General features: G+C 39.4%; 1 protein-coding gene across 1 annotated transcript in view; it reads left to right on the top strand.

Moving 5' to 3' along the window:
- The window catches only part of LOC311086676 (structural maintenance of chromosomes protein 6), a 41,315-nt gene extending 31,000 nt beyond the window's left edge, over window positions 1-10,315 (top strand). The window contains exons 24-27 of the mRNA XM_084119676.1: window positions 7,921-8,026; window positions 8,244-8,396; window positions 9,778-9,875; window positions 9,970-10,315. Coding sequence (XP_083975802.1) covers window positions 7,921-8,026; window positions 8,244-8,396; window positions 9,778-9,875; window positions 9,970-10,054 — 442 coding nt within the window. The 3' untranslated portion in view covers window positions 10,055-10,315. The remainder of the gene's footprint in view (window positions 1-7,920; window positions 8,027-8,243; window positions 8,397-9,777; window positions 9,876-9,969) is intronic.
- The last annotated feature ends 2,673 nt before the right edge of the window (window positions 10,316-12,988 follow it).

Genomic DNA, 12,988 nt, shown 5'->3' with positions numbered 1-12,988 from the left:
ACACTCTCTCATTTTCCCCTGATACGGGAGAAATCCGTTATTTACCTCTTACACTTCCTCCTACAATGACGCAAAAATCGTCATTTTGCGTCATTGTAGGAGGAAGTGTAAGAGGGGGGGATTTCTGTTGAGACTACAGACACGTTCCTCATCTTTCCCAGGGGGCGGGACCCGCTCACGCTACAGACCTATTACAGATCAGTGGGTGGGACTTTACTCTCTGAAACTGAAAGCAATATCCTCCATCTTGTTTGAAGCTAAGCTAACAGGCGCTGTGGAGACAGATGTACAGTTATGACAATAGCGGAGGAGAGTGCTCAATATGATATAGAGGAAGAGGATTTCGGAAGTCTGATGCTTGAATCAGGTGTTTGTGGCTACCTTTACAAGCCGCATTATAGCGAAGAGCTGCCGAGGCAGAAGACCTGCCTGCCGCGGACGAGGAGCCCGGACTGGCTCGAGTTAGGGCGGACCGGTGGCGCCGGTGATCTCACTATGCAACTACGAACCGCTACGAACACAGAGATAGAGTCCGTCTGCGGCAAAGAATTTCAACGATGACAATTTCTCCTGGACGAAATCTCTGAATCAGACGAGGACACGGACGTTTGTGTTGAGAACTATCCTAGTTTCGCACCGCATATGTTCTGACTGAACATCCAGGTACCATGCAATAATTCACCTTTTCGAAAGAAATACAAACGTGGAGTAATGCACTAATGAGTTCGCCAACTAACTAGACATTTTGTGTGAATGTGAAATTAATTTCAAGCTCTGGTGGTAGCTAGCCTTGTAGACGGAAGAGTGATTTCTCTTATAGGCAGATATGCGCTTTCTGGATTAGTGGGAGTGGCTTGCGGAGCTGTGCAATGTGGTGCATTGTGGGAGTTGTTGTCTTTCATACAAATGCGTCCTGAAGTTATTTTTTGTCTTTTCTCGGTCACAAAGGCACCAAATTCAAAATTTATTTTACATTTCGACTACATATATGACCCACTGTAAATAAAAAACAATGTTCAAATGGGTGAAATGCCCCTTTAAATAAAATGAGGCACACAATTCCGAGAAATGTGACAACAAAGAACTTTTACCCTGAGGTTCATAAAAAATAAAGTGCTATTAAAAAAGAAAAAGGCTACTTACAGTGGGGAAAAAAGTATTTAGTCAGCCACCAATTGTGCAAGTTCTCCCACTTAAAAAGATGAGAGAGGCCTGTAATTTTCATCATAGGTACACTTCAACTATGAGAGACAAAATGAGGGAAAAAAAATCCAGAAAATCACATTGTAGGATTTTTAATGAATTTATTTGCAAATTATGGTGGAAAATAAGTATTTGGTCAATAACAAAAGTTTATCTCAATACTTTGTTATATATCCTTTGTTGGCAATGACAGAGGTCAAACGTTTTCTGTAAGTCTTCACAAGGTTTTCACACACTGTTGCTGGTATTTTGGCCCATTCCTCCATGCAGATCTCCTCTAGAGCAGTGATGTTTTGGGGCTGTCACTGGGCAACATGGACTTTCAACTCCCTCCAAAGATTTTCTATAGGGTTGAGATCTGGAGACTGGCTAGGCCACTCCAGGACCTTGAAATGCTTCTTACGAAGCCACTCCTTCGTTGCCCGGGCAGTGTGTTTGGGATCATTGTCATGCTGAAAGACCCAGCCACGTTTCATCTTCAATGCCCTTGCTGATGGAAGGAGGTTTTCACTCAAAATCTCATGATACATGGCCCCATTCATTCTTTCCTTTACACAGATCAGTCGTCCTGGTCCATTTGCAGAAAAACAGCCCCGAAGCATGATGTTTCCACCCCCATGCTTCACAGTAGGTATGGTGTTCTTTGGATGCAACTTCTCCTCCAAACACGACGAGTTGAGTTTTTACCAAAAAGTTCTATTTTGGTTTCATCTGACCATATGACATTCTCCCAATCCTCTTCTGGATCATCCAAATGCTCTCTAGCAAACTTCGGACGGGCCTGGACATGTACTGGCTTTAGCAGGAGGATACATCTGGCACTGCAGGATTTGAGTCCCTGGCTGCGTAGTGTGTTACTGATGGTAGCCTTTGTTACTTTGGTCCCAGCTCTCTGCAGGTCGTTCACTAGGTCCCCCCTGTGTGGTTCTGGGATTTTTGCTCACCGTTCTTGTGATCATTTTGACCCCATGGGGTGAAATCTTGCGTGGAGCCCCAGATCGAGGGAGATTATCAGTGGTCTTGTATGTCTTCCATTTCCTAATAATTGCTCCCACAGTTGATTTCTTCACACCAAGCTGCTTACCTATTGCAGATTCAGTCTTCCCAGCCTGGTGCAGGTCTACAATTTTGTTTCTGATGTCCTTTGACAGCTCTTTGGTCTTGGCCATAGTGGAGTTTGGAGTGTGACTTTTTGAGGTTGTGGACAAGTGTCTTTTATACTGATAACAAGTTCAAAAAGGTGCCATTAATACAGGTAACGAGTGGAGGACAGAGGAGCCTCTTAAAGAAGAAGTTACAGGTCTGTGAGAGCCAGAAATCTTGCTTGTTTGTAGGTGACCAAATACTTATTTTCCACCATAATTTGCAAATAAATTCATTAAAAATCCTACAATGTTTTTTTCTCTCATAGTTGAAGTGTACCTGTGATGAAAATTACAGGCCTCTCTCATCTTTTTAAGTGGGAGAACTTGCACAATTGGTGGCTGACTAAATACTTTTTTTCCCCACTGTACATTATTGGTGCTTGTATTAAAAAAAGAACTGGGGGAAAGGGAAAGAAAAAACTGACTGCAATTTATTCCATTGTCTTTTTAGTGCACTGTCACCGTCGGGTCTTAGGCCTGAAGGCCTACAGGTTATTTGCCAAAAACACAAGATAGTCCACATTTGAAGGGGCCAGTGCTGATCTCTTTTTATTTACTATATTCCCAGCGGAGGAAAAGACGCGTTCAGAGCGCACTGAGGATCCGGGGATGGAAAGATATTTCTTTGCCATCTGGGTGACGTGAGGGTATCTCCCAGAGCCCAAAGTTTTCCACCACATGAGAGGATTTTGTTCAGCAGGTATTGGAGACTCTTGTTCATACATCGACATCTCTTTTTGAAGAAGCAGACTGATGTCCTGGTTTGGACTGTCCGTGCAATACGTGTCTCCGAAGAGACACCCCATAGTAGATAACGCAGTTTTCTCAGCGGGTTGCTGATCACGGGGTTGTCCGGCAGCGGCCTCACTGCCTGTGCCTCCTGCCACATTCACTTGTTTCATCTCCTCCAGTATAGTCACCTGCACCTGCCGTCTCTGCTCCTCTTTCAAATGAACGAGGCGATGAAAGCGTGGATCTAGGTAACTCGCTTTGTTAAGCAGCATAAATGCGCCCTTTTCCTCACTATAACGCTTCTCCAGATCTGTGACGATCTTTGTCTTCATCTCTGACAATGCAGCTGGTTCTGGTTCGTCTGGCGTTCGCTTTTTCAGTTGAGCAATCAGAACATGTATTAAAGGCAGTACAACCGACGCTGTTGGATATTTGTCAGTTGAAAGTGCTTCTGTTGCCACTTTAAAGGGTTTAAGGACCTCTTGCACCTGCAATAAATAAGTAAATATAATGTTGATATTAGTACAGGTTTGCATTTGTCCAGCTTATTAACATTCACAAAGTAAATTAGGGCATTCTACCTATTTAAAAAAATATATTAGGACAGTTTTGCATTTTGTCCAGCCTATTACGGTACATATTTCATACAATATGCTCACCTTTTCCATTTGGGACCATTCGCTTGTGGTCAGCTCCATTCTTGACAGTTTTTTCTCGAAGATGACAGCAGACACAGCTGCTTGCTGCTCCGATGCACGGCAGATCATTTCATATGTGCTATTCCATCGCGTCGGACAGTCGTTAATCAGCTTCTCAGTTTTCAATCCCAAAAGTTGTTGTTTCTGCTGAAGGAGGTAGCTGTCAGCGGAAGATTTGCTGAAATGTGAGGCCGCCACTTTCAGCCTACTAACGGGGATTTCAATGGCTCTGACCCCGAGCCCTTTACGCACAGCCAAGTTTATTGTGTGCGCCACACATGGTATATTTTCTGTTTGAAGATGTCTCTCCACTGCATTGACGTAATTAGTGGCATTGTCCGTTGTGATGGCAATCACAGATCCCCTTTCTATGCCAAAAACGTCCAAGATCTCTTGAATGCATTCGCCTACATTCTCTGCAGTGTGGCTTACCTTAAGCTCTTTTGTTTTTAGCACATTGTTAAGCATTTCCCAGTCATCATTAATCCAATGGGCCGTTGCTGTAACATAGGATGCTGTCGCTATGGATGTCCACCCGTCCGTGGTAAGAGCCACATCTTTGTCTTTGATTGAGTCCTTTATTTTGTCTAAGGTGCTGTTATACACTTCTACGATTCTATTGGTGACTGTTCCACGGCTAGGGATACGGTACCTCGGTTCCATTGCTTGACAGAACTCCCTGAAGCCTGCCCCATCCACAACACTGATCGGTCTCATGTCCTTACAAATGAACGAAATTAATTTCTGCATGATGGCCTCTTGTGTTGCAGACAAAGAGCTTGTGGCGGTCGGTGTAAAATAAGTGTCAAGACGTGGCTGTTTAGCTGGAGTTCCACACATTGTGCAATGCTCATTTGGGTGCACATTTTCGAGATGTGACCTCATGTTGCTAGTGGTCGAATGGTATGCTAGCTGTATCTTACATAGCTTGCATACTACTTTATCTCGCGGCTCCACAATTTTACCTTCTACCGACCAAAATCCAAAGTACTTCCAGACATGGCTTTTTAGATTTTGGGGGGTTAAAATCACTTTCTCTGCTGCGGTCGAGTTGGGCTCTGCACTTTCTGCCATCTTCCATAAGTCAACTTTCAGCAGTGACGCTGTGCTAGACAGTGCGACTCGTGTGAACTGACTCTGACGCCGCGCGCGCGCCCACTCGCAAAGCAGACAGCCGCGCCTCTGCTTCCGCGGGCGTGTTTTTCCATATTCTAAATTCACATTCGAATATTCATTTTCACGTTCGAATTTCTGTTTTTTAAAACTATTCGAATATACATTCGAATTTAGAATATTCGTTGACAGCCCTAATCGCAACACACCCCTTCCAACTCCCAGAGTTATCCTTCCCATCCAGATCCAATGCTATCACATCTTTAAATTACTTGGGCAATTCCAGCGTTATGGACGTGACATTTGCAGTCAAAACTTGAAATATAAATTATCAGAAAATGCGTTTAATACTAATATATTGAAACGTCTGTTTATACATCCATACTCCCTTAATAAAGGAGTTCAGACATTAGAGAAATATCAGTATACACATGCGTTTTATATTTAATATGAGGGAAATGCGTTACGGTCCGGACGTGACACAAAAAATCTTTAACTTTTAGGTGGTAAAATATGTTTTAGTTATTCTATGTATTACACTGCGCAAACCAAAAGTAATAATACCCACCGGGGTTGGCTCTCCACAGAACATAATATATTTATTTTATTTTATTTTTCGTGTTCGCATTTATGAGGAAGAAACAATGTTACGGATGTGACCGCTCTGAAAGCGGCACTAAAAGACTGCTTTAAAACTTTCACAGAGACCTCAAACAGGCATTTAAAACACCAAATATTAAGGATTGGCAAGCAAAATAATATTCGATGATTGATCGAAAATCGTATCTCTCCCCCCACATGCTCACCGGCAAGACACTCCGACATTAAATTTCTCTGTACTGTAGGCTAATAGGCCTATGTGTTGTACCCTAGTCATTAAAAAAAACGATTTAGTTTCATATTCATGTTTAAATAAAATAATATATTTTTTTAAATTTCATCTATGTTGATTATATGAAAAGTGAAAAGCATGAATAAGATGATCCCGAAAATATCGAGAGACAAAATGGAGTGGGCAGACATGATTTTGACCACTTCATTAAGTTTGTTAACCAATTATTTGTAATTTGTAAATGTTTGTAATACCAACCATTAACCAATTTCCTGGATTTAATAAATAAGAGGTAAATATAGCAGGCAATATAATCAGGACATGGAGGCGCCGGCGCGTGAACTGGAGCTCGTCTCTTAAATGAACCGAAACTCAGAGTATAAGCTACTTGCCCCACAGACCTGTCAAATATATCTATAAAAAACTTGGAATGTGTACTTTTAAACAAAACAATTCAAAACGAAAGAAAACAGACATGTGCATTTCTCTCCGGCGCGTTCACTACTGCGAAGATCGCAAGTCAGCATCATCAACTTCATCTTTGCAGCCGACAGTGACACAAAAAACACTTGTTTATTAATAAGCAATTGAAATGTCTCCTTGATATATTTGACATTAATAATCATTAATTTTCACATTTCTTTGTGACAGCTTTTAGGTGCGTTATTGGCAGCGCCACCCTTACATGTTACATGAACGCGTCACCACCACTCAGTAGTTAAAGGCAGGGTAGGTAGGATTTTTCTAAAAAAAAACATTCCAAATTTGTTTAAACTGTCTTTATATACCAATACATAATTAAAATGTAAGTACTCTGAAAAAGAGAGTATAAAAATCGAGTGTCTGTAGACCTCTCACGATTGTTGTAAACACAGCTAATTATTTCCATTCACTCCACCCCCTCCCTTCTGAGCTCCTTCCAAAGCCGCACCCCCAAAACACATGAACGCGAGACGCCAAATGCTCAGGCTCAGGAAGACGCATTTATTTACCTGAGACGAGTGCAGAGGAAGGAGCGCAGTGCCTGCAGTGACATCATGTCAGAATCACATGTAATAAACTTTATCACTATAAATATAAACAAATAAGATGGCTTTTAGTACTCACTATCAAGCTAGCATATCGATACTGGTAAAGTTTAAAATATATTTTGTTTGATTCGGTAACGAGCTATATTTAGGCTATAGGTAACGAGCTATATTCATAAGGCAAAGCTAAAAACAGGTTGCATTGATACACGTTTTTCCATTACCATCAGTTAAACTGTGATGAAGGTGAATTTCGTGTAAGATTCATAACATGTTTTGCATGTAAGAGTTTACATGATGAAAACATTGTTGACTCTGATGAGGACTAACGTTACACTCCGGTGACAAGTACCGCATCGTAGGTTTGAGGACAGGTCCGGGGTCGAGGGCGAAGCAGAGGAGGTCGTTCAAGAGTGCGGGCAACCAGGGTCCGAGGAAGTAGTTTTTGCCTTGTTTGCCTTCGCTGACTGCATATGCAGGTGCTTTGAATTTTGAATGCTCTTTCTCTCTGCCATGATTTTACTTTTCGTAGGTTCCGCGCCTCTCTTGCGCTCCCCTCAAATCAAGCGGGTGCGCGCGCATATGGGCAGATCTAGCAACAGTGGTGGTAGCCATGGTTGCGAGAGTGAGTGACAGTCGCCCAAACCAATCAATTGTTTCGTCCCGGATGGAAATAATGAGCTGTGTTTATTGCAGATTAAAAGGTCTACAGTCACTCGATTTTTAAACTCTCTTTTTCAGAGCACTTACATTTTAATTATGTATTGGTATATAAAGACAGTTTAAACAAATTTGAAAAAAAAGTTTTTTATAAAAATCCTACCTACCCAACCTTTAATATTATTATTTGGTATTCAGTTTATACAGGTTTTCTAAATGTTATTTTATATATAATTTATTTTTATTTTATTTTTATTTATTTTTTCTCGACACCTCTTTAACTTGGCACTAAGTTCTGGAAAACTGTTGGTGAAGTCCCGATATGCAAATTTGTTTAAATTCAGACTTTCGTAATCCCCATGACCAAAATTGTACCTACCGACCTTCTTTTTTTTTTTTTTGGGCTATTATGGCAAACCAAAATATTTTTAAGGATGGCCTCATCAAGTGAAATTTGCATGTGTTTTTCCTATTAAATCAGCAAGGGCTTGTGCATTTTGTGTTTCCAGGTATCTCTCTGTACGCTGCAAGTATTACTTTGACTCCATGCTGTCCCAGAGAGGGTACATAGGGAAGATGGCGTTTGATCACAAAAATGAGGCTCTCTCCATCTCAGTAAGACTTTGCATGATAACATCATGAATGTAGTTGTTTTCTTGATGAATTAGCACTGGATGACTCAGATAAAATATTCATAGATTCATGCAGTCTAGTATTATTGAATTTTATTAATTGGCCCATGCTCTCAGTGTGTCTTTGGGGTCAGTATTTTACTACGCATGAAACCGTGACAATACTTTTCCCTGATGATTGTCATTGGTCTCTTCCTCAGGTTCAGCCAGGAGAGGGTGGGAAGGCTGTTCTGAGTGACATGCGGTCTCTGTCTGGAGGAGAGCGTTCATTTTCTACCGTGTGCTTCGTCCTATCACTGTGGGCCATAGCCGAAGCTCCGTTCCGGGCATTGGATGAGTTCGATGTTTATATGGTAAAAAAAATAATAATAATCATTTTACTGTATTTTCGATAAGAGAGATCTACATTAAAAAAATCTTACCAAACCCACACTTCTGAATGGTAGTTTAAATACATTTTGGCATTTCGCACAATCCTTTTTTCATCACAGAAACAAGTATATTGAAAATAACACCTTGCTGAAAAACACATTCTCCAGCATTTAGGTAATATTGATGTATATATATTTTTTTTGTCATGTGTGTATGGTAGGTGCTGTAATTGGTCACTATTTCTTCACAATTTAGCTTTTTTGTAGTTTATTTAAAAGCTTCTACAATGTTAATAAATTATTTTTTACACATACAAAAATTAAGTGTAGTTTAATAGGTGGCAGTAAAGTGTGCATACATATTAATTATACCAGTAGAAAAATAAACTCTATAGTTGTTTTGAATTAAAGTCCCACTATTATGCTATTTTAAAGGTTTCTAATTTTGTTTTGGAGGTCTCCTACAATAGATTTACATACATCCAAGGTACATCCATTATTTAAAAAAAATAATTTTCTCATAATATACATTGCACATCACCTCATTTCTCAAAAAGTGTTTGTTTGAAGATTCAGTCTCTCTAAACTAGGGCTGCACTAGATATATCGTTTTATTATCGATATCATGATGTGTGCAACCACATTAGTCACATCGCAGGATGTGCAATGTCAGGTATCGGGATTGTAGTTGATCTGTGATCTGTACAGGCCAGCTGCTCCCTGGTTCGCGGATTAATTGCAAAGTTTAACCATCATAGAGTGAAAGTTTATCATTTGCATGTGTTTTTAAGTTCTGTCAGTTTAAACATCAAGCGCAAGAAGACTGTAACTCAAATATTTTAGGCCTCATCTACAGTTTTTGAGGGCAGATCAAATCAGACGTTGTTCTTGGTTCCCAATGAAGACCATAGACTAGCATTATGCAAATTTGTCACATTGTTATGTAGGTTTGTAACAGAATTGCTGATTGTTTCATCAGTTCAGAATCGATTCTTTCTTTTTGAAGACATTAACTTTGTTGTGCACTTTGATCTTTAAAACTTTGCAGACCTTCACAAACAGCCATTTTACACACTGCATGAAAGGGAATATTCAAAAAAGTATAATGGGGCACGTTAAAAACTGCATGTCACACTGAAGGACTGCTTGATGCGTCAAGTACCCAATAACATGTCGAATTAATGTCATGCTTAAAAAGATATTACATCCAAATCAAAATGAATTTGAATTAAGTCTAAAGAGCATTGTGTGAATACAAAAAGACATTTGTCATGGCTACTGATGAGAATCATGTGACTGGAGTCATGATGAAGAGTGTGCAGCCAGTCACTCTAGTGTGTGTGTGTGTGTGTGTGTCTCTCAGGATATGGTGAACCGGCGAATATCGATGGATATGATGCTGAAAGTCGCTGCCAGTCAGCGGTACCGGCAATTCATTTTCCTTACGCCGCAGAGCATGAGGTGAAGAGCTTCTCTGGTGTTAATGTAAAACTGGAGTTGGACATTGCCTTATTCTTACACTTAATAACGTACTGTTCTGCTTTCCTTTTCCCAGCTCGCTTCCTGTAAACAACATGATCCGCATCCTGCGTCTCAACGACCCTGACCGTAGCCAGTCGAGTCAGAGGAACTCAGAATAAAGCTGCTGTCTGCTGAACTGTGGTTTACACCACTGCACTTTACAGTTCCATCTATACCATACATGTTTACAGTTTTCCTTTTCAAAGTTGTACATTTATAAACTAATTTAGTTATTTAAGACCAAAATTTGCAGGTTCTGTTTAGTGCTGCACTTTAAATTTTTCTAAAAATAATAGTTTTTAAGTTTTATAATACAAATGTTATTACAATGTTATTTGCATTGGTTGTTAATTGGTTGAATAAACCTTTTGAATAAGTCATTTTTTACTTCATTATTTTCAGTCTTCCATTGTTTATTTTATCAGTTTAGAAATTAAAATGTTTCCTATTTGAACTTTTTGTTCAAATGGAAAACATTTTAATTTCTAAATTGCTAAAACTAAAACAATCATCTGTCACTTTATTTTATTCATTCATTGTACCACTGTGGTCTATTTCATGAAACTACCTTAACTCTTTCCCTGCCAATGACGAGATTCTCCGGCTTTCTGTATTTCACTGTTCTACGGTAGGGGGCGCCATTACACTTCTGAAAGAGTACTGAATCTCCTGATCAATACACTGGTGAAGAAGAAGCAGAAGCAAGCCATAGAAGCATTGCTTACGCACATGTGAGCTAACATGTTTATCAACATTAAAGGGATAGTTCACTTTGAAATTAAATTTTGGTATGTTTTAGCTTACCTCAAGGGCATCCAAGATGTAGGTGTCTTTTTTTCCGCAGTAGTTTCAATTTTGATATTTTTAGGTCAAACCGTTCTTGTCTGTCAGTCATATAATGCAGGTCTATGGTCACTGTCTGAAAGAGCATGCACAGAGTCCAAATTAAAACAATTCCCCGTCGTCCAAATTAAACAATTCCCCATCGTAAGTACACATTGATGGCCTAAGACACGAAACGAGCGGTTTGTGTGAGAAAACGAACAGTATTTATATTGTTTTTACCTCTTATACACAGCCACGTCCAAGTGATCTGAGGGCGCGCGCGCATCCTGGTGTGTGACGTGTACGCAGACTGGTGCATAGATATATACACTAGATGTCGCCTTAAAGACATTCGTTCCAATGAACTGCCGTAGACAAGGCGACATCTAGTGTATATATCTATGCACCAGTCTGCGTACACGTCAGATCACTTGGACGTGGCTGTGTATAAGAGGTAAAAACGATATAAATACTGTTCGTTTTCTCACACAAACCGCTCGTTTCGTGCCTTAGGCCATCAATGTGTACTTACGATGGGGAATTGTTTAATTTGGACGACGGGGAATTGTTTTAATTTGGACTCTGTGCATGCTCTTTGAGGTGGTGACCATAGACCTGCATTCAATGACTGACAGACAAGAACGGTTTGACCTAAAAATATCAAAATTGAAACTACTGCGGAAAAAAAGACACCTACATCTTGGATGCGCTTGAGGTAAGCTAAAACATACCAAAATTTAATTTCAAAGTGAACTATCCCTTTAAAATTCAAAGTTACAGAATGAAATGTCGACCCAGGACGAGCTATAGGACTGTGAAGTTTTAGGGGTGTTGATGGACTCGATCTACTCCATCTGTGTTTTGATCATCGGTCTGAATCTGATCCAGACATATTTTTGACACATACTATTTTCTCTGCGTTTTGTTCAAAATGTTGCTTTTTTACCCACATTCAAGTGTTGATACAAATTTATTTTATTTTTAAGCAGAGGTTCTTTCTTTTGACAACAGAATATTCATGGGCCATGATTTTTTTTTTTTTTCTGAAAATGATCAATAATCCTGGTGCTGGCTGACAGCTTTATAAAACAAACACTGGCGGGGAAAGTCAACTATTTCATGGCTACCCCATGTAAGGTTGAGTTTAGATGGAGCAAACTAAATTCAAGGTTTTTTGGCTTCAAGAAGATTGTTTTTTTATGCAGTAAAGCCACTCCCTTTGTATCTCTATCTCAGCAAATTGTTTGTTTATTTGATACATTAGAATATATAAAGATTTAAAAATTATTAAATGTACATATTTTCTTTTAAATTCAGTTGATTTAGTTGCATTAATATAGTCATAATTTCTTTCAGCTGCATTCTCAAACATTTGTGGCTGCAGCTGTTTCTTCCTGTAAATGTGTTTAGAATCATTTTCATACCGATTTCTTAATCTTCAGCAGAGAAGCGAATTGTGCCGACTCGTGAGAAGTGAATCATCTGATGATCTCCATGTTTCATGGTGGTTCTGAATGGGCAGAATGCAAATAATGCTGTGAATTGTGGTTTCCCAGTGCAGTTTATGATACAGTCACAATGGCACTGATTCAGTTATGTGGCATCTATCTCTGTCAGTGAGTCTCTTACTTATTTCACTGATCAGTTCCTCTTTGTTGATTCAGCTTGTCATTGGTTAAATCCTGTCATTTCTTTGAGGCGGTTCCCCTTGATAAATACATTTGTGTTTTTTGTGATTGATGGTGTGTCAACTGGCGACTGAACATTTTGCATTATTTGTTGCCTGGTCATTGTTCAAACATGTTAACCAAATTATTTAAAGTGAAATCAAAATTAGAGCTTTGTGAATTTTTGTCTGTGTTATCTTTATTCAGATATATCTTTATAGTTACCAAAGCCATCTTTTAGCAGAAACATGCATTTAATAATTTTATAGTATTTCTTCTCTGGAAAAAATAGACCAAAAATAATGATGACTCATCATGCACTACACAGATCGTTGTCCAATCAAATCCTCCCTATAATGAGAATGGCCATCCCCCCAATACAACCTGCGACCAACAAACATACAATACAATTTTATTTTGTTGGTCCCTTTTGAACATTCTGTTGACTATAAGTAACATTGCACCTACATGTCAACTAACTCTCATTAGAGTAATAGTAGATTGTCTGCTTAATATCTACTAACTCTTTATTGTGATGCTCCTCCAACAGACATTCTACTG

The sequence above is a fragment of the Abramis brama genome (genome assembly GCF_963993115.1).
Source record: "Abramis brama genome assembly, chromosome: 7".
NCBI classification, from domain to species: Eukaryota; Metazoa; Chordata; class Actinopteri; order Cypriniformes; family Leuciscidae; genus Abramis; species Abramis brama.
The sequence above is the reverse complement of the archived record's forward strand: the minus strand, read 5'-3'. Positions and strand labels throughout refer to the sequence as shown.